The 21,958-nt window shown below is 34.3% G+C and overlaps 1 protein-coding gene across 1 annotated transcript in view; it reads right to left on the reverse strand.

Moving 5' to 3' along the window:
• Positions 1-21,958, reverse strand: part of STAG1 (stromal antigen 1) — a 444,727-nt gene that overhangs the window by 27,368 nt on the left and 395,401 nt on the right. Inside the window, exons 21-22 of the mRNA XM_032629925.1 lie at positions 21,462-21,549; positions 12,501-12,581 (exon numbers count right to left, since the gene is read on the reverse strand). Of these exons, the coding sequence (XP_032485816.1) occupies positions 12,501-12,581; positions 21,462-21,549 (169 nt within the window). The remainder of the gene's footprint in view (positions 1-12,500; positions 12,582-21,461; positions 21,550-21,958) is intronic.

Consider the following 21,958-nt stretch of genomic DNA (forward strand, 5'->3'; position numbering starts at 1 on the left):
TTTATTGCAGCTGAGGCACAAACAGGGAGGAGAGTGGTGAGAGAAAACTGAAGAGAAAAAGAGGACCCATTTTCCATTTAAATGGAAAGTACTTAAAATGCTATGCTAAATTATTTGGCTATTATCCTGTCGGCAATAAAGGAACTAATGAATAGGATTTTTATCATGAAGTTGCTAATAATTTATGTTAAAGAATCATATTCTAAGCAGAAGGGAGAATGATATAAGATAGGGAAGCTAGTTAACAGTAAACACAATCTTCTGTTGAGGGCTTATTATGTGCCAAATACTGTGTTCTAAGGGGAATAAATTTAAGTCTCACAATCACTCTATGAAGCAAGTGGTTAATACGCCTATTTTACAGATGAGGAAACTGAAGTTCGGAGCATTTATAGATTCTAAGCGATAGAGTAAGGATCCATACCTAGGGTTATCTGACTCTAAAGCCCATGCTTCTAATCATTATTCTACAGTTCATCACATATTAACAAAGGCCGTGGGAATAATCTAAAATGAGGGCCTGAAAATGAAATGTTGGCAGAAAAGATGTAAATAGATTGAAGAGAAATTAAAGCAGGCAGGATTGATAGAATTTAGGAACTAATCAGAACAGGGGATGTTGATGTTACGCCTACATTTCTAGGTAGTTGCCTACTAAATGGCTTACGGTATAAGGCACCAAGAGAGTTAACACAGGAACAAATGCTAAGGTAACAAGTTGGGCTTTAGAGATGATGATCTGCGATCCCTGAAAGATATGCTACTACAGATGTCTAGTAGGCAGCTGGATGAATTCAAAGTTCATGGTAAAGAATCTGAGCAAGAGTAGAGACTTGGGAGTCCTCTGTATTTAGCTGGCAGCAGAAGCCATGGAAGTAGATGAGACTGTTAAAGGAGAATATGTAAATAAAGAGGGCTGACAAAAGTATCCTGGGGAACACCGATATTTAACAGATGGATGAGAAAGAAGAGCATATGAAGAAATCTAAGAAATGGTCTGAGAAGTAAGAACAAAACCAGAACATGGCATCCCAGAGGTAAGGTAAAAATGAATGGAAGGACTTCCCTGGTGGTGCAGTGGTTAAGAATCCACCTGCCAAATCAGGGGACACGGGTTCAAGCCCTGGTCTGGGAAGATCCCACATGCCGCGGAGCAACTAAGCCTGTGAGCCACCACTACTGAAGCCTGCGTGCCTAGAGCCCATGCTCTGCAGCAAGAGAAGCCACCGCAATGAGAAGCCTGCGCACTGCAACGAAGAGTAGCCCCCAGTCGCCACAACTAGAGAAAGCCTGCGTGTAGCAATGAAGGCCCAACACAGCCAAAAAAGAAAAAAGAATGGAATAGTTTAACGATGACAAATGTTACCAAAAGACAAGATAAGGATTAGAAAGTATTGCAAGGATAAAGGGCTAAAGTCAAACCGCAATGGGTAGAAAGGAGATAAGAAAGAAGGCAACTCTTTCAAAAAAGTTTGACAGTAAAAATTAAAAACAGAACTACCATATGACCCAGCAACCCCACTACTGGGCATATACCCTGAGAAAACCATAATTCAAAAAGATACATGCACCCCAATGTTCACTGCAGCACTCTTTACAATAGCCAGGACATGGAACCAACCTGTATGTCCACTGACAGAAGAATGGATAAAGAAGATGTGGCACATATATACAATGGAATATTACTTAGCCATAAAAAGAAATGAAATTGAGCTATTTGTAGTGAGGTGGATGGACCTAGAGTCTGTCATACAGAGTGAAGTAAGTCAGAAAGAGAAAAACAAATACTGTATGTGAACACATATATATGGAATCTAAAAAAAATTTTTTTAAATGGTACCGATGAACCTAGTTGCAGGGCAGGAATAAAGATGTAGACATAGAGAATGGACTTGAGGACACAGGGTGGGAGGGGGAAGCTGGGGCGAAGTGAGAGTAGCATCAACATATATATGCTACCGAATGTAAAATAATCAGCTAGTGGGAAGCAGCAGCATAGCACAGGGAGATCAGCTTGGTGCTTTGCGATGACCTAGAGGGGTGGGATAGGGAGGGTAGGAGGGAGACGCAAGAGGGAGGAGATATGGGGATATATGTATGCATATGGCTGATTCATTTTGGTGTACAACAGAACACACACAGTATTGTGAAGCAATTATACTCCAATAAAGATCTATTAAAAACAACAATAACAAAAACCAAAAACAATAAAGAGTGAGAAAAATAGGACAGCTGCTAGAGGTCTTTTGGCGTCTTTGTTGACCTTTTCAACATAAAAGATTTGAGAATATTTGTTGAATAAGTAACTGAAAGAAAAACAAAATGCAGGCCATGCTACTAACTAGCTATGTGACCTTAGAGAAATTATCTTATATCCCAGAATTACAGATTTTAAAAATCTATAAACAAGAGGGTTGAACTATGTATTCTCTGAAGTTCTATTGCATTCTGTGATTCTGCTGAATTAATTTAGGCACTCAAACGAGAACATATGGGTGCTAACTGGTAAACCTAGTATGCAAAGGATGAATGTTCAGTTCCTGCTAGTACCTAGAATAGTGCTTGGCACATGGGCAGATGTTTAGTAAATATTTGCTGAATGAAATCCAAGTACACATAATACAGATGATACCACAATCCTAGGGAGAAATATGTAATGTGTTCATTTTATCACACAATAAATATAATTAAAAAATGATGCTAGGAGGTATTAATCCTCCTTTATTCCCTTAAATTTCATGGTTAGTGTGCAGTTTGACGCAGTCTAGGGAATCAGCTATCTTTGGAGTTGGAGGCAAAAGATTCCTTTAAAGGTCAGTGTAAAATGATTATTTGCCAATTCATCTGAGGAGTTGTAAATTTAACATCACAACTAAGTAAGCAACCTACTGATTGTAGCATTTTAAGAAGAAAGTGGAAATGGGAAGTAACCAAGGAAATACTGAGAGAAGCTAAAGGCCTTCTTTAGCAATAAGTTTAGCATAGATTTGGATGCAACCTAAATATTGAATGCTCAAGAAAGTTAACTTAATTGTAATCAGTTAGAATTCATTGAGAGAAATATAAGTACCAATCAATAGGTTTAGGTAAACAGGCACAGATACTGTATATTTAACAGAGTTAGCTAATCTCATATAGTAGATTCCTTTGAACAGCTGGGAACAGAATTTAGGTTTTTTTGGATTTCAGAACACAATTTTCCTACAAACTTCATTATGCTGGCATCTTACACTACATAAAGTTAACGTTTACTTGGCACTTAACCGTGTACCAGGCACTAATCTAAGCTTTTGACATATTAACTCAACTAATCCTCTCAACTGTGATGGGTATTGCTATTATCACTCCCATTCTACATATGAAGAAACGGGCACAGAAATGTTAAATGCAGGCCCAAAGACACAGTTAGTAAGTGGAGTAGTAAATTAACCAGAGCAGTCTGCTTCCAGAGTCTGTGCTCTTAACCATTTTGCTATAATGACTCTTTTTATAATGCGGGAAAATTAACATATTGAAGAAACAGGCAGCATTATGGAGGTAAGAAATTTGAAACTCCAGTCAGTCAAATATATTTATATATAAACAAAAATGCCAGTCAACCCAAAAGACACTGAAAAAGAACAACCCAAGAACAAGGTGTGCTAATTATCTAGACTGCAATTTTAAGCAACTAGCATGTTGCTTAAATGTTCCTTTCAAATGTGTTTTCCTAGATGAAACCAATATTTTCTCTTATTTTCAGAAAGCAGCTCGGCGTTAAGAGCACTTTTTCCTAAAGTAGCTATGGAAAGGAATTCAAATGGGTCAGGTGAGAAGAGTACACTGAAATTTAAATTATAACATCTTGGCTATATTCTTTTGTATGCCTTTTGCAAGCTGCTTCACTAGCCTGGCTAAAATTTTTTTTGCTTCCCCATAGATCTAGTGAAACGAAGAATTAGACAACTGAAACCCAGTACGCTCTAATGTGAAAGGGCTAAAATAGTTTCAGTTTTTCAGTGATCTACTGGCAAAAATAAGAGAAATATCTCTTAGTGAGTTAAGATGATGTTTTAAAAATACACCCCGACCAGAAAAATCTCAACAATGAAGACTCCCAAATAAGGCTGGCACAATTAAGATGGTGAATTTACCATATAAGCCATATTAGAAGTTTTCTCAAAGGTACAAAGGCTCAAAATACCCTAACATCTTGGGAAGAAAAAAAAAAGATCTTAAATGCAGATTGCCCCTTAAGAGCTAAGTACTCCATATGATTATAGTCAGTGAGGAAAGATAAGGATTTAATTCCGAAACACACAGAACATGCAGATTTTAAATGAGTGATTTCTTTTCATTTTGTATCACAATTTTATGTGTCTAGAGGAAGACTAAATTTAGCTGTCCTTTTATTCACAACTATGTAATACCATTAAGATAATCATAGCCAGAAACTGAAGCCATGGAAAAACCAGCAGTAAACACATAAAACTAGTTCAACATTACCTGACAAATACACATTTTTAGAATGGGCAGAAATAAAATAGGATAAAGGTGTGAAATAAGGACCTAGATCACGCCAAAGATCTTAGATTATGAAAATAAAGCCTGTTAAGAATTTAGTGTTCAGTTTTCAGGATAAAAATGGGGCACAAAACAAAACAAATTACAAACAAGACCAAGGGGTTACCTTACTAGGCCAGGGACTGGCAAACTTTTTGTATGAAGGGTCAAATAGTAAATATTTTAGGCTTTGTGGGTCATAATGTCTCTGTTCGAACTACTTAACTCTGCCACTGGAGCAAGAAAGCAGCCCTAGTCAGTACATAAATGAATGAGCATTACTGTGTTCCATTAGAACTTTATTTACAAAAACAGGTGTCTGGCCAGATTTGGCCCATGGGCTATATAGTTTGTCCAGTCTGTATTGGGCTATATAAAGCTCTTTGGAGGTATAAACTGTGTTATGCTTATCTGTACTTAGCATCATTACTAACATATAACGAGGCTCATTTAATTATTTTTCAGCTCAACTAAGTCATTCTATCATAGTAAATATGATAGAAACACATGTAACTAAATTCATTCACTTGGGATGCATCGGTGTCACCATTGTGGTAGGGTAAACCCTATGGAATATCTTTGAAATTGCTTTCTTATATGAATAACTGCTACTAGCTTCTCTTTTGAGGCTAAGGAGTGAGTGTGCCACTCTTGTTAATACACAGTAAAATAACTACTGGATTTTTAAACCCCAAATGTAATACCTAGTTTTCAATGTTGTTGCTGTTCTTGGCGATCTGAATCCCCACCTGCTTGACTCCTGCCATTGCCTCAAAGGCTAATCCACTTATGATCCAGGAACCCTTAAGCTGCCTACTGTAGTTCCAAAACATCTTCTGATTTCTCTTTTCTGTGGTGTACAAAGATGAAGAAGCTAAAGGAGGAGTCAGAGGAACAGGGGAAAAGTAGTGACTGTTAGGACCAAAGCGAGAGATTTGAATTCCCAGATTTTCAAAACACAGATGGAGGACAAAGTCTACCATGCTATATTCCAAACCTACAGTAGATACTGAGCATGTTTACATGCTCCCGTAACCTCATATAATAGTTCATTTAGTATTAATTTTTGGTTTTGGCAGGGGAGAAGATTAGGAAAGCACAGACTAGGACTGCAATTTAATGCCATCAAAACAACAATTATTGTTGACTGAAACATTTCTTTTAATCTTCCCAACAACCCTATCCAGCAGTGAATATCACATATTAGGAAACTGAAGTTCAAATGTGAAGTAACTTGCATACCTTTGTCATAGGTGGTAAGAAATGGAGTCAAAATTCAAACTCGGATTTAACTCCAAAGACCATGCTCCAACAGAAAAAATGCTGGAAATATATCCTGTTTATAAACTGGGAGCTTCTTATATATATAAATTAGGTGAGCAACAATAAGTCGTTTAAACAAATACCTAGTAATTACGGAATGACCACTGGAAAAAAAAAATTCAAAATTAAAAACCTACTGTGGAAAGGAAAAGGCATTACTTTATCAGGGAATATTAAATAGGTTAAAACACTTATTTCCTTTTACTCAAATAAAAGGCCTGACAGGAAAGTAAACTTTTATCATTAATTTTGGTGGAGAAAGATCTCCAATCTCTGTACTGAAAAGTGGGAAGTGTTAATGTTTCATTTAAATATTCTTAATGTTGCTTTAGGCCTCTAATAAACTCAGTTAAAACACATTTTTACGTTATAATAATTGTTATTTAGAAAAGATCGTCTCAGTCCTGGCTCATTACTTAGATTCTGAGGTATTAAATATCTTAGGAGTTAAGAATATTTATAAAGTGGTACTTTAAAGACCACCGTCCCTGTGTAAGTAAAAACAGCATCCAACTGGACAGGTTAGGGAAGCTGAGGAAGCCTTATGCTGTCCTTCAAGGGGTGGGAAGGTATTCCTTACCAGATAGAAAGCTCCAAAAGTAGAGGCCCAGGAATAGGGTTGCAAACACAGCATAGAATTCTTAATAGAATGTTGGAATCGTGACTTGTAAGTTCTCTTTTAAGTTGAACATATTTCTGACTTCCACAGGTTTTCAGAATGTTAAGAGTTGGATAAAACTTTGGACAAGTTCAGAGTTCAGTATAAACAGCCATCTACTTATGTATTCCAGATTTTAAAAAAAGAACATTCTGAGAGCTGAACAAGAAATGAATATAAAACAAGTCCTGGATCTTTCTCTCCTAACTTTCCTAGACCAGTCAGTCAGGCACTTGAGATAGGATATATTAATAGAAACAAAGCTATCAAAGAATGACTCTGAAGTCATGGACCAATCAAAAAGAAATGCTTAAAATTAACTCGATAGTGAGAATAGTCTTCTCAAGAAATGAAAGGTAGGGGGAAAAGATCTAGAAAAGAATGAAGTAAAATGGTTATAAACTACTAAAAATTCATTCCTAGAGGGACAGCTATTATTTCCAACTCTTGGCCCCATTCCCTTCCCCTTCAAAGCAGTTAACTCTGCAGATGGAGAGGTACTATCTATGTTTTGTTACTATAGGAATTTGGGGGAAGGACCTGAGTGAGCTATCTCTTTTCTTATTCATTGCTATTCTAAAGGACTGGGAAGGGGAGAGGAAGAGGTCTAGAAAGCAGCCTGTAGATTTTTATACACAGCAAGGTTAAACATGTCTCTTCATGGGGCTTGGCCACCACCAGTCCCATGTTCACCCTAAACTTCTCCTTTCCCCAGTTTGTTTGGAGGTAAACAAGTTGAAATTTGCAGAGGAAAACCTTTAGTCAAGAGGGTAACGGAGGACCAAATTTCACAGTAAACATGCTATACTCCTCAATAATAATTTCACTTGTAGCTCTCTGGGGGATGTAGACTTTCTTTAATTTAAAGACTTAGGGATAAGGCCTGGGTTCAGAATGCAGGGATGTTTGCCCCAGGCCATTCCCACTGCTGTCTAGAATAGAAACATGCAGGGTAAGGCAGAGAGCACTACAAATTTAGGACTACAGAGAGTAGGACAGCTCCTCCCAGGAGGAAAAAAAATTGAGGATAAATTCTAGATCCCCAGGCCAAAAAAGGCAATAGGGGCATTAGTTTAGCCCTAACTCTTATTTACCTGGCTCTTTAAATGTCTTTGTATATGTCCAGAAGGAGCTGAAGGAAGAAGGATGTTTTCTGCTACAGAGAAGAGAAACGGAAGGCTGCTTCTACAGGACCAGCACTAGGGGGCACCGGAGCAAAGTATACTGAGCATGACCTGTGAGACTGCCAAAGAGCTTCAACTCTGGAAATTAGGGGAACAGAGGAAATACCCATTGGTGAAACCCAGTGCACTTCCATTTCAAATAAAGATCTAATCCTGTTCTTGATACAGTCATCTCATATACTCAATGTATAGAATACTGCTTACTGTTGAGTTAAATTATAATTCGAATTTAAACTTCAAATATAACTACCATTCATAATCCCCTGAATGACAGTGTTCATGACAATAGGGAAGAAAAATAAATTTTAGAAAGTACTCTCTAAAGAGCAATTTAGCAATATGTATTAAGCCTTAAAAGTATGTACAGTCTTTGATCAAGCAATTCCATTTCTAAGAATATAAGATGTAACAATGCAAAACACAGAACAAGCTTTTGCACCAGAATGTCCACCACAAAATTAATTTTATTAGTTAAAATGTTTAAACAACCTAAATATCCAAGAGAGGAGAGTGGTAAAATAAATTATGGTATAGCTACACTAGGGACTACCATGCATACATTAAAAATATTATCTATAAACATTTAATAAATGAAGAAAATGTTATGTTAATTGAAGAGGAGACAAAATTATAAATACATCATGATCTCAGTAAGATTGAAAAATATGTAAGAAAAAGTACTAAAAGAAAATACACCAAAATATTAACAGTGGTTATCCACAGGTGGTTAAGATTTGGAAATTTTATTTTATGTATATAGTCTTTACAATGAACACATACTCAAGTAAGAAAGCTCAAATTTAAGAAAACCATTCTACCTTATATTTTACACCAAAAACAAATAAACATAATTTATTAATTAAAAATGTAAGTGACCTCTTCAGAGATTTAAATGAATTTCTATAAATGTAACAATGAGTAGAGAAAAACAAAGCAGTCAGGTGGCCAGCTCCCTTATTAGATAAATGGCTGATTCTATATTAACATAATTATTCCACAAAAAAAAAAAAAAATTAATTCATGTGATAAGACTTTCAAGTTGTCTCTACAAAATCAATATTACAAATGTTAAATATATAGACCCCAAGGGTCTGCTATATTACATTTAAATTTCAGGAAACAAATTAAAGGGAAAAAAAGGATAGAGAATTTCAGGTGCATCATTAGCAAAGTCTTCCATATACTTTAACTAAGCCACTGACATTACAAACTCAGCCATTTAAAATCACAGTAACTTCTCATTTAAATACCTTTAGGGATACAGAATGATGAAAGAAAACTGCCATGTGACATAATTTTTCGATACCCAACTAACTGATAACTGATATTGCTAGTTTGTGTTAAGTGAGGAGTCAGTGTGTCCTTAGAAAATCTGTTTTTAAAAAAACACCACCAACAAAACTCTAAACGTAGTTGTATTAAAAGCTTCACAATACAAGATTTTAAAGAGTACTAACAGAAAGACACTAGGATTGAGATTCAAAAGACTTGTGCTGTAAGTCTGTGATTTTAGATGTCTCAATTTTTGTTAAGTATAAGGTTCCTTATCTGTAAAATGGGATTATAACACCCACTTTATAGGATTATTAAGCAGATTTAATTAAATTAGAGCATTTAAAGTGATTAACAAAATGTAAAATATCAACAAGGTAAAAATAACAACGTCCCCTTTTAGGCCTTACCTAAAACAAACAGGTTTCATCAAGTTATTTCCAAATTCCTTTATAGCTCTAACATTACATTTACAAACAACAGAAGAATGCTGCTACACCAAATAAGATACAGAACATACTAAGCACTTTTCCAGTATTCATTCAGGCCCAACAACTCAATGAGTTATATGTGATAAACCAAAACCTATGATTAGAAGATGGAGAATCAAGAAGTTTTCGTAGTAGCAGTTTTTAAAAATTAATTTTTGTGATATTAATATTCACTTTAAATATCAACAACAAAAACAATCCCTCAAAAAGTATCAAAAGGTATAAAGGAAAACATAAATTTCTTTCCTTCGTATGCTTGCCCCCAAAGAATTTCTATTTCCCAGAGGTAACCACTGTTAAGATTCATGTATATTTATCCAGACATCTTCAGTATAGCAGTTATTATTAACCTTAGCATAGACTGCAAAATTCTAGAGCTAGAAAGAATTGGCCCAATACAACTTTAAATTTCATGAAATGTAACCTGAGACACAGATAAGTGATTTTTCACTTGTTATTAGTACCTGGAAAGCCCTTTACAACTGATAAAATGCTTTGATATAAATTATCTATTTTAAAATTATTTAAGTGACTTCCCTAAAGGTTATTTACACACGTTAATGATGTGGCTGAGACTATACTTAGGAAGTTGGTATCTTATCAAGTGGGATGTTAATAATATAGATTACATGTGTACAAAGCTGATGTATGTGGCTCTTACATTTTCAGAGATATCCTATATCATATAGGGGATTAGAAAGTTTGGCAATTCCTGATCTTGTGATTATTATAAGCAAGAATCATTAAAATAATTATTTTAAAAGGAGGAATATTAGCAACGAAAGATTAATTTTTCAAGTTTGCATGTATCCTGAAGATTCATATTTTTCAAGATTATCTCTTTGAGACAACCACTTTTAAACTATAGATACAACCGATACACGATTACTAAATATACTTTGGTTTACAAAAATTATCAACAACTTCAAAGTGAGAAGAAACAACTTGAGAGACACCTAAGTAAGGAGAAGTTCACATGTGATATAAATGCACACAAAACTACAAATGGAAATCAATTGAACAATAAAGCACCTAAAAGATGCTATGGCATTCTTTCTGGAATGAAGAAAATCAGTGTTGCCTGCAAAATCTGCATTGCCACTGTGGCAATGACAACAACAAAATCTGTAGAATGATTAATGACAAAAAGGAAGTTATTTTTACTAGGAGAATGTATCAGATGAAAATTAAACAGAAAGGCAAGGAATCTCAAAATAATTCTGCTGTAACAGGATTAAAAAAATAGAAAATATTCAAAGAAGTAGGTCCAAGAATAGAGATTCTCACTCTAATTATGGAACATAGTTGTACAAGGACAAAATTTAAATTAAATGGAGGAAATAACCACTAATTATGCTGAAGTTTTAGGCTAGTGTATATTCCAAATTTACTAAAATGTAGTCACCAACATTCAGTTAAAATACAAATAACTCAGATAACCAAAATGATGTCAGTGGAAAAAAACAATATAAAAGTTAACCAGGTGAAAAAATCAGAATAAAAGTAATTGTGTATAATATATAAACTCTTGCTTTCAAATTTGAACTTACATATATTCAATCTCCTTTAATCTTACCATATAAAATAACATTTAAAAAAATATGAAAATGTAATATAGTTTTAAAGTGGTTTTGTTTTTCAAGACTGAAACTGTTAATAAAATAGAAAAAAAAACCCAATTACTTCCAAAGGCAAAGAAATCCTCAAATTATTCATAGGAAAGGACAAAAAGAAATTCTTCCTCCGAGAAAAGAACGCTCCATATCAAGCAGTTGTTTATATATGGAAATGTATTATTTACGTTCTTTACTGGTTGAATAGCTTGTGTTTTGTTAAGCTGAGGATATGTAAACATCATAGTATTTTTATTGGGTTCTTTATCAAGTGTTTGCTCTTTACTCATATATTCAAGACTCTTTGATTTCATAAAACAATTGAAACGTATTTGTTTTATATTTAAGTCAGATAATTCCAATGTATAAAATACTTTTTTAGTCTGATTCTCTTCATGGTTTCTAATTTTCTTTTTAGTAGTTTTTTTTTTTTTTTGCCATGAGCTTATTTTTCTTAAAACTTTGTGGAAAACTCTTTGAGGCAAGTTCCTTCAGAAAGGATTTATATTTGATTGTCTTAGGTTGCTTGGGAATACCACCACTGCAGAACATTTTAAATCAAAATCTTATTTTGTTTTTCTGTTTGTTTGTTTTTTTTTCTAATGGACCACAGAAATAGTATGAATTTAGGGTGCAAGCTATGTGACAGCTCATGGTTATAAACTTTCATGGGTGACCTATTTTCTCCCCTTTAATTAATGACAAATTTTAAGACAGGCTGTTTCCCTTATATTCCCCCATGAATGGAACTGGTATGGATTTATTTCTAATTTACCCTCATGCTGGTGTAGCTCTTTAAGATCCCAAATTTATCAAGGAGACATGCTACCTATTAGACTTTCCTCCTCGAGAGGGCCTTGGGATTCGCCTAGATTAGAAAATATCCTCAAGGTTAAGTAGGCTTTAGTACTATGCTTAACTCTCTTGGATCCCAGTTTCACTTAACTTCTGGTTTATATTTCCCCTTTTGTTTTGCATGGTCACGTGTAGATTAAAAATTAAAAAAAAAATTTTATCCAACGATGTAAACTTAAAAAAAAAAAAGTATTCTTTAGTTTGGGCCCCAAGGTGCCATGATGCCAGAACTGAAAGCTACATACTTTTGTCTTTCAATATTCTCTTTTTTACAGCATGTCGCCTATCAGAGCTCTTGTGGTTTCAACAACAGTTACCTCTTATAAGAATTTAAACTTTGTATACACATATAACTCTGTGTCTATTGCTCGAAAAACTGTTTATCTTCCAAAGAGGTAAAATATATATACAGGATAAAGCAATAATTGATAACATTATTATATATTTTATTAAAATTATAATTTATTACAATAACTGATAAAAATAAATTATTAAATAATGAGTTAAGCAAAGTTATTTTGCTTTAGTAGTACCCCTTCTGCCTACAGAAACTCTTACTTACTTTGGAAGGAGAACCATCAGTAATTTTCACCAACTGCCAAAGAATCGAGTAATGGGAACACTGCAGTGCCTGTACGACTATCTGTATCAAATAAAAAATTCAAACAAATGAGACATAATTTACGTTTGTACAATATTAAGAGAACAATATTTATCATAGTTTTTATCTTACAATAAGGTTTCAAGTTCAATATTTGTAGAATTAATGAGAATGTATAAAATAGTATTTAGTTAAAAAAAGACAAAACCAACATATCAGTCTAGAGAATAAAGATATAATGTATCTTGATAAATATGGACCCAAATGATACTACACTTTAAACAAAACTGCACTGTCAGAATACTTTGCTCAGTCAGATTTTTAAGGGGAGGTTGAAGAAATTGTTTTTATCCAAATTTTATACCTAAATGATTACTTATTTTGCTTTAAAGAATTTTTAATATAAAATACAACACATACAGAAATGTGCATAAAACATATACAAAACAATGATTGAAGTATATGAAGAAAATACTGTGTCACAGATTAGTCTTTGTAGAAAAATGTGGCTATTCTTTGATATGACACCAATACTCCAATTTACGTTTGTGAGAGAAAGCAAAAGACATCTTCCTCTTATTATGAAAATAGTCTGACCTTATGAGCCTGCCCTGGAAATTCCCCCAGGCTCCCTGGACCACACTTTGAGAATCACTGCTCTGGGAACAGGATTGCTGGGTCATATAGTATGTGTATATTTAACTTTACAGTAGATAGTACCAAATTTTTGTCCACAGTGGATGTATCTAATAGTCTTTGACAGTTCCTGCGGCTCCATGTTTTTACCAACATTTGATATCATCAGATGTTTTAAATCTGGTTATTTTATTATGTACGAGTAGTATCTTAATGTGGTATTAATTTACATTTTTCTAATTACCAATGGAGATGAGCACCTTTTCATTTTTTATTGGGCCTGAATTCCTGTTCTGTGAAATGTTTATCCATATTTTTCACAGAGACAAATAGAAGAATTTAGGAAAATAAACACTGGTTAAGAATCATAATAAAAAAGAAAATTTCATTTTGGATAGGTCTTTTTTTTTTTTTCCGGTATGCGGGCCTCTCACTGTTGTGGCCTCTCCCATTGCGCAGCACAGGCTCCGGACGCACAGGCTCAGCGACCATGGCTCACGGGCCCAGCCACTCTGCCGCATGTGGGATCTTCCCGGACCGGGGCACGAACCCGTGTCCCCTGCATCGGCAGGCGGACTCTCAACCACTGCGCCACCAGGGAAGCCCTTGGATAGGTCTTTTACTACATTTTTGTTTGAATACATGGTACATCTTTATTGCAATAAAGCATGTCTGATAATATGATATTCCATTATTATAATGTCTCTATTATTTTCTCCTCCTGATAAACTAAAAACCCTAAGAGAATGTAGAGAATAAATCAAAAGAGAAATCAGTAAGTGGAATGCTTCAGGAAGTACAATTTTGGCTGGTTTTACTTTAAAAATTTCAGGTTTCAGATCACGTAAGTAAAAGATATCTCCAATGCACCTACTCAGCACTGAAAATAACTCATCAGAATTAGAGGGATGAGTGGTGCTGCTTTTCATACAAAACTAATGAGATGTCAGGGTTTTATTAAACATGATAATTAAATGATTGATTCATGTCAGAATGCCAGAAATAAGACTACCGAAACACTGTCAACTTATGAACATTAATGTTAAAGAAATCATCTTACTATACTTAGGGGATACTCAATATGGTACACCTCTGGTTCTGAGACACCTTGTGATAACCTTTACTTTATACTAAGAAGTACTAAAGTGGTTTGTGTGATTTAAAACTTTTTCTTGAATTTGAAACAATCTGCATTGTTAAATTACTAGAAGAGTGATATACAAATGAACATTAACCAACGGGAAATTAAGATATGGAAAAAAGTAATGTTGAAGAACGGCCTGATTTTGGTTATATCTATCCTAATCATTACAAATATCATTTCCTTTCCTTCTACATTTCTATGACCTATATACTAGGAATTATTCAAAGTGTGTTCCAAAGTTGTGCACACAAGTTTCTTAGATGTGGTTATAAGAGAAGAGAGATTGGTCACTTCAATACCTATTTCCAATACAGCATCTCCATTTTAATTTTCAATATATTGGTATTCATCATACATTTACTTTAAAAGGGCTCCACTGTATTATTTTAAAATAAAAAGCTCACTCTCATTGACTGGGAAATATTTTGCTTTCTCACAGGTATAATTATATAACAATATAGTTGATCACACTTCAAAAGAAAATTCAAAACTCTTCCTTCCAGGCTTTACATCAGTCATATTGATTTTATCCCCTATACTAGCAATGTTATCCTAACTCGTCAAAAGTCGTTTATTTAGCAACTTCATCTTTCTGTAGTCATGTAAAACAAGAAGGACAAGCAATAAAACAACAAAAAAGCCAAGAGAGATTATTCTAACCTATTAGCACCACAGTCCTTCTGCCTTTTCTTGACTAACACTGCTCTGACCCTGGAAAGGATCTTCAAATAATTCCAATTATTAGTCTGATGACTAAGAATTTCTTCCAACCCTACTCTTCTGACCTCATTTTTCCACAAGGCAATGATGTACCTGGAAGGACACAGTAATGTATATTGCATACTTCTGGGCAAAAATTAGTTAAGAAGCAGGACTGCCTTCTCCATCTTCTCCTTCCCTATCCGCCAGCAGGATACCAATAACCCAAGAGACCATGGGTCCCTGAATGACTTGGCAGTGCAGTGACACGTCGCTTCCTTTAATTGTGCCTTAATGTTATGTAAGTGAGAAATAAATTTCTATTGTGTTAAGCCTCTGAGATATTGAGATTAATCTATTATAGCAGTTAGCATTACCTTAACCAACATAAAAATTATTTTGTATTAGCCTTTTTTCTTAATAATTACTTTTATCTATTTAAAGGAGCTAGCTCTACCTTTGATTAGCAGACTGAATCAATAAGAATCATTCAACCTACAGCTAATGATATATCTTGAAAATGAAGATGAACTGTATTATTACATCTAAGTTAAGACCAAGGGATAAACTCTTAGAATGTTTAAAGTTTAGAAAAACTGAATTTGCCTGAAAATAAAACCTGACAGGAAACTAATAAACGCAAGTGCAGATATATGTTATCTACACATATAGGACATGTTTAAAATTCTGAAAATCCACATAATGACTGGGATAAATTTAGGCTCTTTTACTTTTCTGCTTGCAAGAGACTTTAAGGGGAAGGAGGCTCAAATTTTTTAGTGCACAAGTACATGACAAAAGAGTGAACTAGGGCTTCCGTGGTGGCGCAGTGGTTGAGAGTCCGCCTGCTGATGCAGGGGACGCGGGTTCATGCCCCGGTCCAGGAAGATCCCACATGCCACGGAGCGGCTGGGCCCGTGAGCCATGGCCGCTGAGCCTGTGCGTCCGGAGTCTGTGCTCCGCAACGGGAGAGGCCACCAACAGTGAGAGGCCCGTGTACCGCAAAAAAAAAAAAAAAAAAAGAGTGAACTAAACTTAATACTAGTCTGCTTCTAATATCCAAAACTGATCTTTTTATCATATTTAGACTTGGTTAACATGAGTGACATTAATATTCCCTTTTAAAAAGAGCCTTTAGGTACAAATTAATAATCAACATGGTTTCACCAAAAAAGGCATAAGCCTGGTAAATAAGTGCATGAAAAGATGTTCAACATCATTAGCATTAAGAAAATATATATTAAAAAGCACAGTGAAACACCACTACATATCTACTTGGATGGCTAGAGTAAAAAATATTGATAATATCAAGTGCTGATGAGGATGCAGAACAACTGGAACTCTCATATGTTGCTGGAAGAAATGCAGAATGGTACAGCCACTCTGGAAAATGGTTTGGCAGTTTCTAATAAAGTTAAACATACACTTATCATAAGACCCAGCAATTATACTCCTGGGCATTTACTTTAGAGAAATGAAAATTTATGTTCAAACGACGGACTGTATACTAATATTCATAGCACTTTTTATTGTGATAGCCAAAAGCTGGAAACAACCCAAATATCTTTCAACAGTTGAATGAATAAAACAAACTGTGGTGCATCTACACAATGGAATACAACTAAGCAGTAAAAACAAACCAACTACTGACTCACACAACAACTTGGATTAATCTCAAAGGCATTATGCTCAGGGTTTACATACTGTACAATTCCATTTATTTGGAAATCTCAGAAAGACAAAACTATAGTGATGGAAAACAGATGGGTGGTTTTCAGGAGTTGTAAGTAGCTCAGTCATATGACTATAAGGGGATAATATGAAGAAGTTTCGGGGATGATGAAACTGTTTTGTATCCTGATTGTGGTGGTGACTACGTAAATCTATACATATGTTAAAATTCATAACTTTACACAGGAAGGAAGACAAGTCAGTTTTACTGTATAATAATTAAAAAAATAAGAATCAGTGTGGCAAAGAGCAGAGTTTGCAGTAATAGTTTTGAGTAAATGCGAAGAAAAGCACAAACACTGAAGCTAGTAACAAATAAGCCTTAATATAATCATAAGCAAAAACTGGACTAAAATTAAACAACTCCTGTATTATGTTCTGTCTAAAGAAATGTGTTGATTTCTAGTTCACAATGATAGGTTAAGTACCAGCATCTAATCTCTCCCCACAATTCCCAATGAAACAATACAGTGCAAAAGAAGTTTGGAAAAAATAAAAATACAAAACAATAAGAGTTTGACATGGGGCAAACATCAGAAGGCATGGGATACTATAAATAGCAGTAGCAAATTAGCAGTAGAAAATTTGAAGAGACAATGAAAATAATTTAAAAGCATGGTTAAAGTGGGTATGCAACAGCTATGAGACTTTAGGCAAGTTATTTAATATCTCTATGTTTCAGTTTCATAATCAATAAAATGAGAATAACGATGTATATTCTAAAGGGTTGTCATGAGGCTTCAAGAAATGTATGCACATAAAGACTTAAAATAGTACCTGGTACATAATAAGTACAAAACTTAAATTTTCTATTATTGATGGCTTGATAGGTCCCAAGTTACTGATATGATTACATTTCCTTCTTTATGGGTTTAATCACACTATTTTGTTATACAGCATATATTTACCAAAATAATTTATGAATTGTTCTTTATTGGTTTTCAATTTTTAGAATCTGGAAAGATATTCTTGGAACTATGTATTGAAGCAGAATTTTAATATTTAATTTTTCTTAGATGTTGCCTAAGGGAAGGTTTAAACTTACAGATATACAGATATACCAACAGGAAATTGGCACAAAGGCCACAAAACAGGATAAGGAGAATTTTAATATTTTTTGCCTTCATTTTACAAAAAAATGTTTGAAGAAATACTACAATAAATTCTGAAATGTGGGTTCTTTACAAACGAATGACTATTGTGTTAGGGAACTGCAGTAAGTTTTATATTTTCCATAGGTTAAGAATTCATTAGCATAGGGGTAGGCATAAACAGACCCTGGAACATATTCTTGTGCCAGAAAGTATGGAAGTGCTCAAAAAAATATTTAAAGCACATAGGAACAGGCTGGAAAGAAATTCCCCCTGGCTAAATCTGCAATAATTTCAGCACCAAAATGAATAACAATAGTACTGTTTTAACCAGATGAACAGAACAGGAATAAAACAGAAACCCATGAGTCCACACTGATACTAAATTTTAAAAAATAAATTTGAAATTTAAAAAGGTAAACAAATTAATAAATACATAAATAACCAAAGGGAGAAGGGAAAGTTCTTCCTTAGAGCAGAGGGCCAACAAATAAATATAAAATAAATGACAGAGTTAGGAAATCGCCACTTCAGTTACCATTTTGTGACTATCATAATAATAAACGAGTCAGGCAAAATCACAAAAGAATGCTCAAATTATTATGTCAAAGTTTGATAAGAAACAGGATTATTTACACAGTCTTAAAGAATATTCCCACAGATTACTTACTCATTACAAAAGAAAATGGTAACTCTACATGGGAGATACTCAGCAGACGTTACTTACTAAAGTGATCAAAATTAATTATCAACAATACTGAACAAACTGCCATCATGTGCTTCCTGATGTGATTCACTGAAAACAGAATATCAATTATGTAGCATTCCTGCCACGAATGCTCAATCTAAACGTGTAGATCAGACAAAAGTAAATGGAGAACATTCTATAAAATAACTGGTCTGTACTCTTCCAAATGTCAATGTCATGAAAGGCAAAGCCTGAAAAACCATTCAGATTAAAGGAGAACAAAAAAAAGACATTACAAAAATGCAATGTGGGACTTCCCTGGTGGTGCAGTGGTTAAGAATCCACCTGCCAGTGCAGGGGACATGGGTTCAAGCCCTGGTTGGGAAGATTCCACATGCCATGGAGCAACTAAGCCCGTGTGCCACAATTGCTGAGCCTGTGCTCTAGAGCCCATGAGCCACAACTACTGAGCCCACGCACCACAACTACTGGAGCCCATGCACCACAACTACTGAAGCCCACATGCCTAGAGCCTGTGCTCTGCAACAAGAGAAGTTACTGCAGTGAGAAGCCCGTGCACCTCAACAAAGAGCAGGCCCCGCTCGCCACCAACTTGAGAAAGCCCATGTGCAGCAACGAAGACCAAACACAGCCAAAAATAAATAAATAAATTTATTTTAAAAAATTTTCTAAAAAAAAAGAAATACAATGTGCTATTATGGCTTGGATCCTGGGCTGGAGAAAAATTGCTATAAAAATATTATTAATATTTATTGTACACATGCATATTAATATTATATGGGGAGGAAGAGTGAGAGGGAGAGAGAGCGAGAGGCACGCAAGCATGTAAGAGTACAACTGGGAAAAATTATTGACAATTGATGAATTGAAGGAAATAAGAGTTGATTTTTCGATTATAACTTTTCTATAATTCAACTTTAAAAAAAGTATTTTAAGAATAGCTGAATTTTTTAAACTTTGGTTTTACCTATTCTAGTATAATTGTTAAAATAGCACTGACATGAGAAAAGGTAGACCACAGAAAGAGGAAGGAAAAAAGAATTCAGTTAATCCTGAAGAGTGGGCCTGCGAAACTTCTAGTTGAAATGGTTACCATGGAAAACAAACAGTCAAGCATATAAGGACAATACAGTTCCCCCCAAATAGCTAGAAAGTTTTAAGGTATCTTCAAAATGTTAAGCATAACTGAGGGTTAACAAACAGCAAACTTTTTGGCAGTTCTTTGATATCCTTGCTCTAAAAGAGTATTTTCTTGGATTCTAATTAAAAGGAACAGAGTTGGAATCTAAAAAAGTAAGCTTGCATGGTCCTATGAAGAAATGGCTGAATACAGGTTTTGGATTCTCAGTACTGAGTATCTAAAGAGATGTTTCTAAGAGGTGCTAAATGCTAAATCATTTCTGATTGCTAAAATGAATAAGAGTGCAATCTAGTAGTGAGGTATTCAAACTTCATACACATGTTTAAAGTAATAAAGAATGTGTGTATAAGAAGTTAACAAAGTTAAAGCAAATCTCACATAAATGCTCTCTTACTCAAAGAAATTAAAATAAAATTGGGTAGATAATGCATATGCAGTAAAAAATAAATAATAGAAAACCAACATAATCACAGAACAACATTGTGAGACTGTAACAAGTCAGGTCTAAGACAATAAATGATGGTATGGAGAATTAAAAATAAATTTAGATATAGTTATAATCTCCAGATAAAACAGAGAAGTGCTATTCTTATTCTCTTCTTGAGGAAAATGTGAAAATCAAAAAAAAGATTATCTTAACTCTATCATTCCCTTTCAACTCTGAAGCACAGCTTAGAGTATCAGTGAATTGCATTTAGGCTACTGAAAAGTTTGAGACGAAAAGAGGATCAAAGCTGAAGAGTCAACAATAAATGAAGAAAAACAAGGGGTTAAATTTTCAGCATTTTTCCACAAACTATAATAAAACACCTAACACAATCAGGGACATTTGTTATTAAGAGTGGCTACAAAGGAGCGATCAAAGACATGAATTAAGGCAATTTAAGAGTTAATCATAGCAATAATAAAGCATTGTTTCTATGATGAACTTTTAACATGAAATTATAATTTTGTTATATCTATTGATTACTTTAGTATAATGAAGTGTCATCTAAGCATCCCATATTACCAAAACAGGAATGGATGAGCTCACACCTAAACACCACCTTATACCTAACTTATGGGGTTGGTGTTTTGGTCTACATGAATGAGTGTCTGCAATGTATAAAATAACTCCTAATTCTTAATAACAGATTGTTACTGTTAATTAGCAATAATTATAATTGTTAATTAGTAAGTAACAAGTTAGTTCTCATACAGAAGTATTAAATTCTTAATTCTCTGTATGATAATTAAGTTGACTATTCCAAGTCTCTTCCAGACTGGAGAGAGTTTGTTGAATTCCTGCCCTTTTCACTCCAACTTATATGAATGCAAAAAAGTCTAAAATCTGCTAAAGGCCTCCAAACTTATGTAAGTATGATTCACCACAAAAACTAAGCCATATCTAAGGCTTACTATTATCATTACCTAGAACAGTGCCCAAAATACAGCCATGATCAGAAATTTTCATTATATTAAACTGATGAAGTTTTGAAATTGCTACTATAGTAAGTAATGGTATTTTCCCTAAAATAGTCATAATGTTTATGTCAAAATTAAATATTAAACTTTTGCTACATTATAGCAAACTTTTTCTATTCTTTTCTGTTCAAATCTGAAGATATAATATATCCATCTGTAACACTGAATCACTATGGCAATAATTCTCAAAGGAAGTGGCTGCGTTTAAGAATTATCAACTATGTTCCATGAAAGGCTTTTGATAATCCTACACGATATCAGAAAAGCTTTCTAAAATGACACAGAAAGAATATCAATAAACTCCTACCTGTTCTGGCATAGCTCCATGTTCAATTCCAGTCTTCAATAATCTGTAGCAATTACCAAACAGATCCCATTTTGTGAGATCATGAGCGCTAAAATAAACAAAAATGCATTAACTTTATTCTAGAGTGGAGGAAGGTTTAAATTTGTTGAGCTCAGTTTCAATGAGGGAAGAATAAAGTAACTTCATTTTCTAGTAGAACTGTGGAAGTTCCATAAGGAAATGTTCAAGTCCTCAAACTTAGAAAGAAAAAGAGAAAGAGGGAGAAGGAGAGGGAGAAAAAAACAAAGAGAGAAAGAAAAAAATTAGGAAGGGGGGAATGAGAGGGGGAGAAAAGAAGAGGGAGACGGGTAGAGAAAGACAGAGTGGAAGCTGATATTAGGAATTCATTAAAAGAAATCAAAAACCATAAAACTTCGTATGTTAAAGTGAATGTTACCATTTCTTTCTTTCTAGTATGTTTTAAAGCACATTTAAACAAATTCATTCAGAATTTCAAA

This window comes from Phocoena sinus, chromosome 4 (genome assembly GCF_008692025.1).
Source record: "Phocoena sinus isolate mPhoSin1 chromosome 4, mPhoSin1.pri, whole genome shotgun sequence".
Classification (NCBI taxonomy): domain Eukaryota; kingdom Metazoa; phylum Chordata; class Mammalia; order Artiodactyla; family Phocoenidae; genus Phocoena; species Phocoena sinus.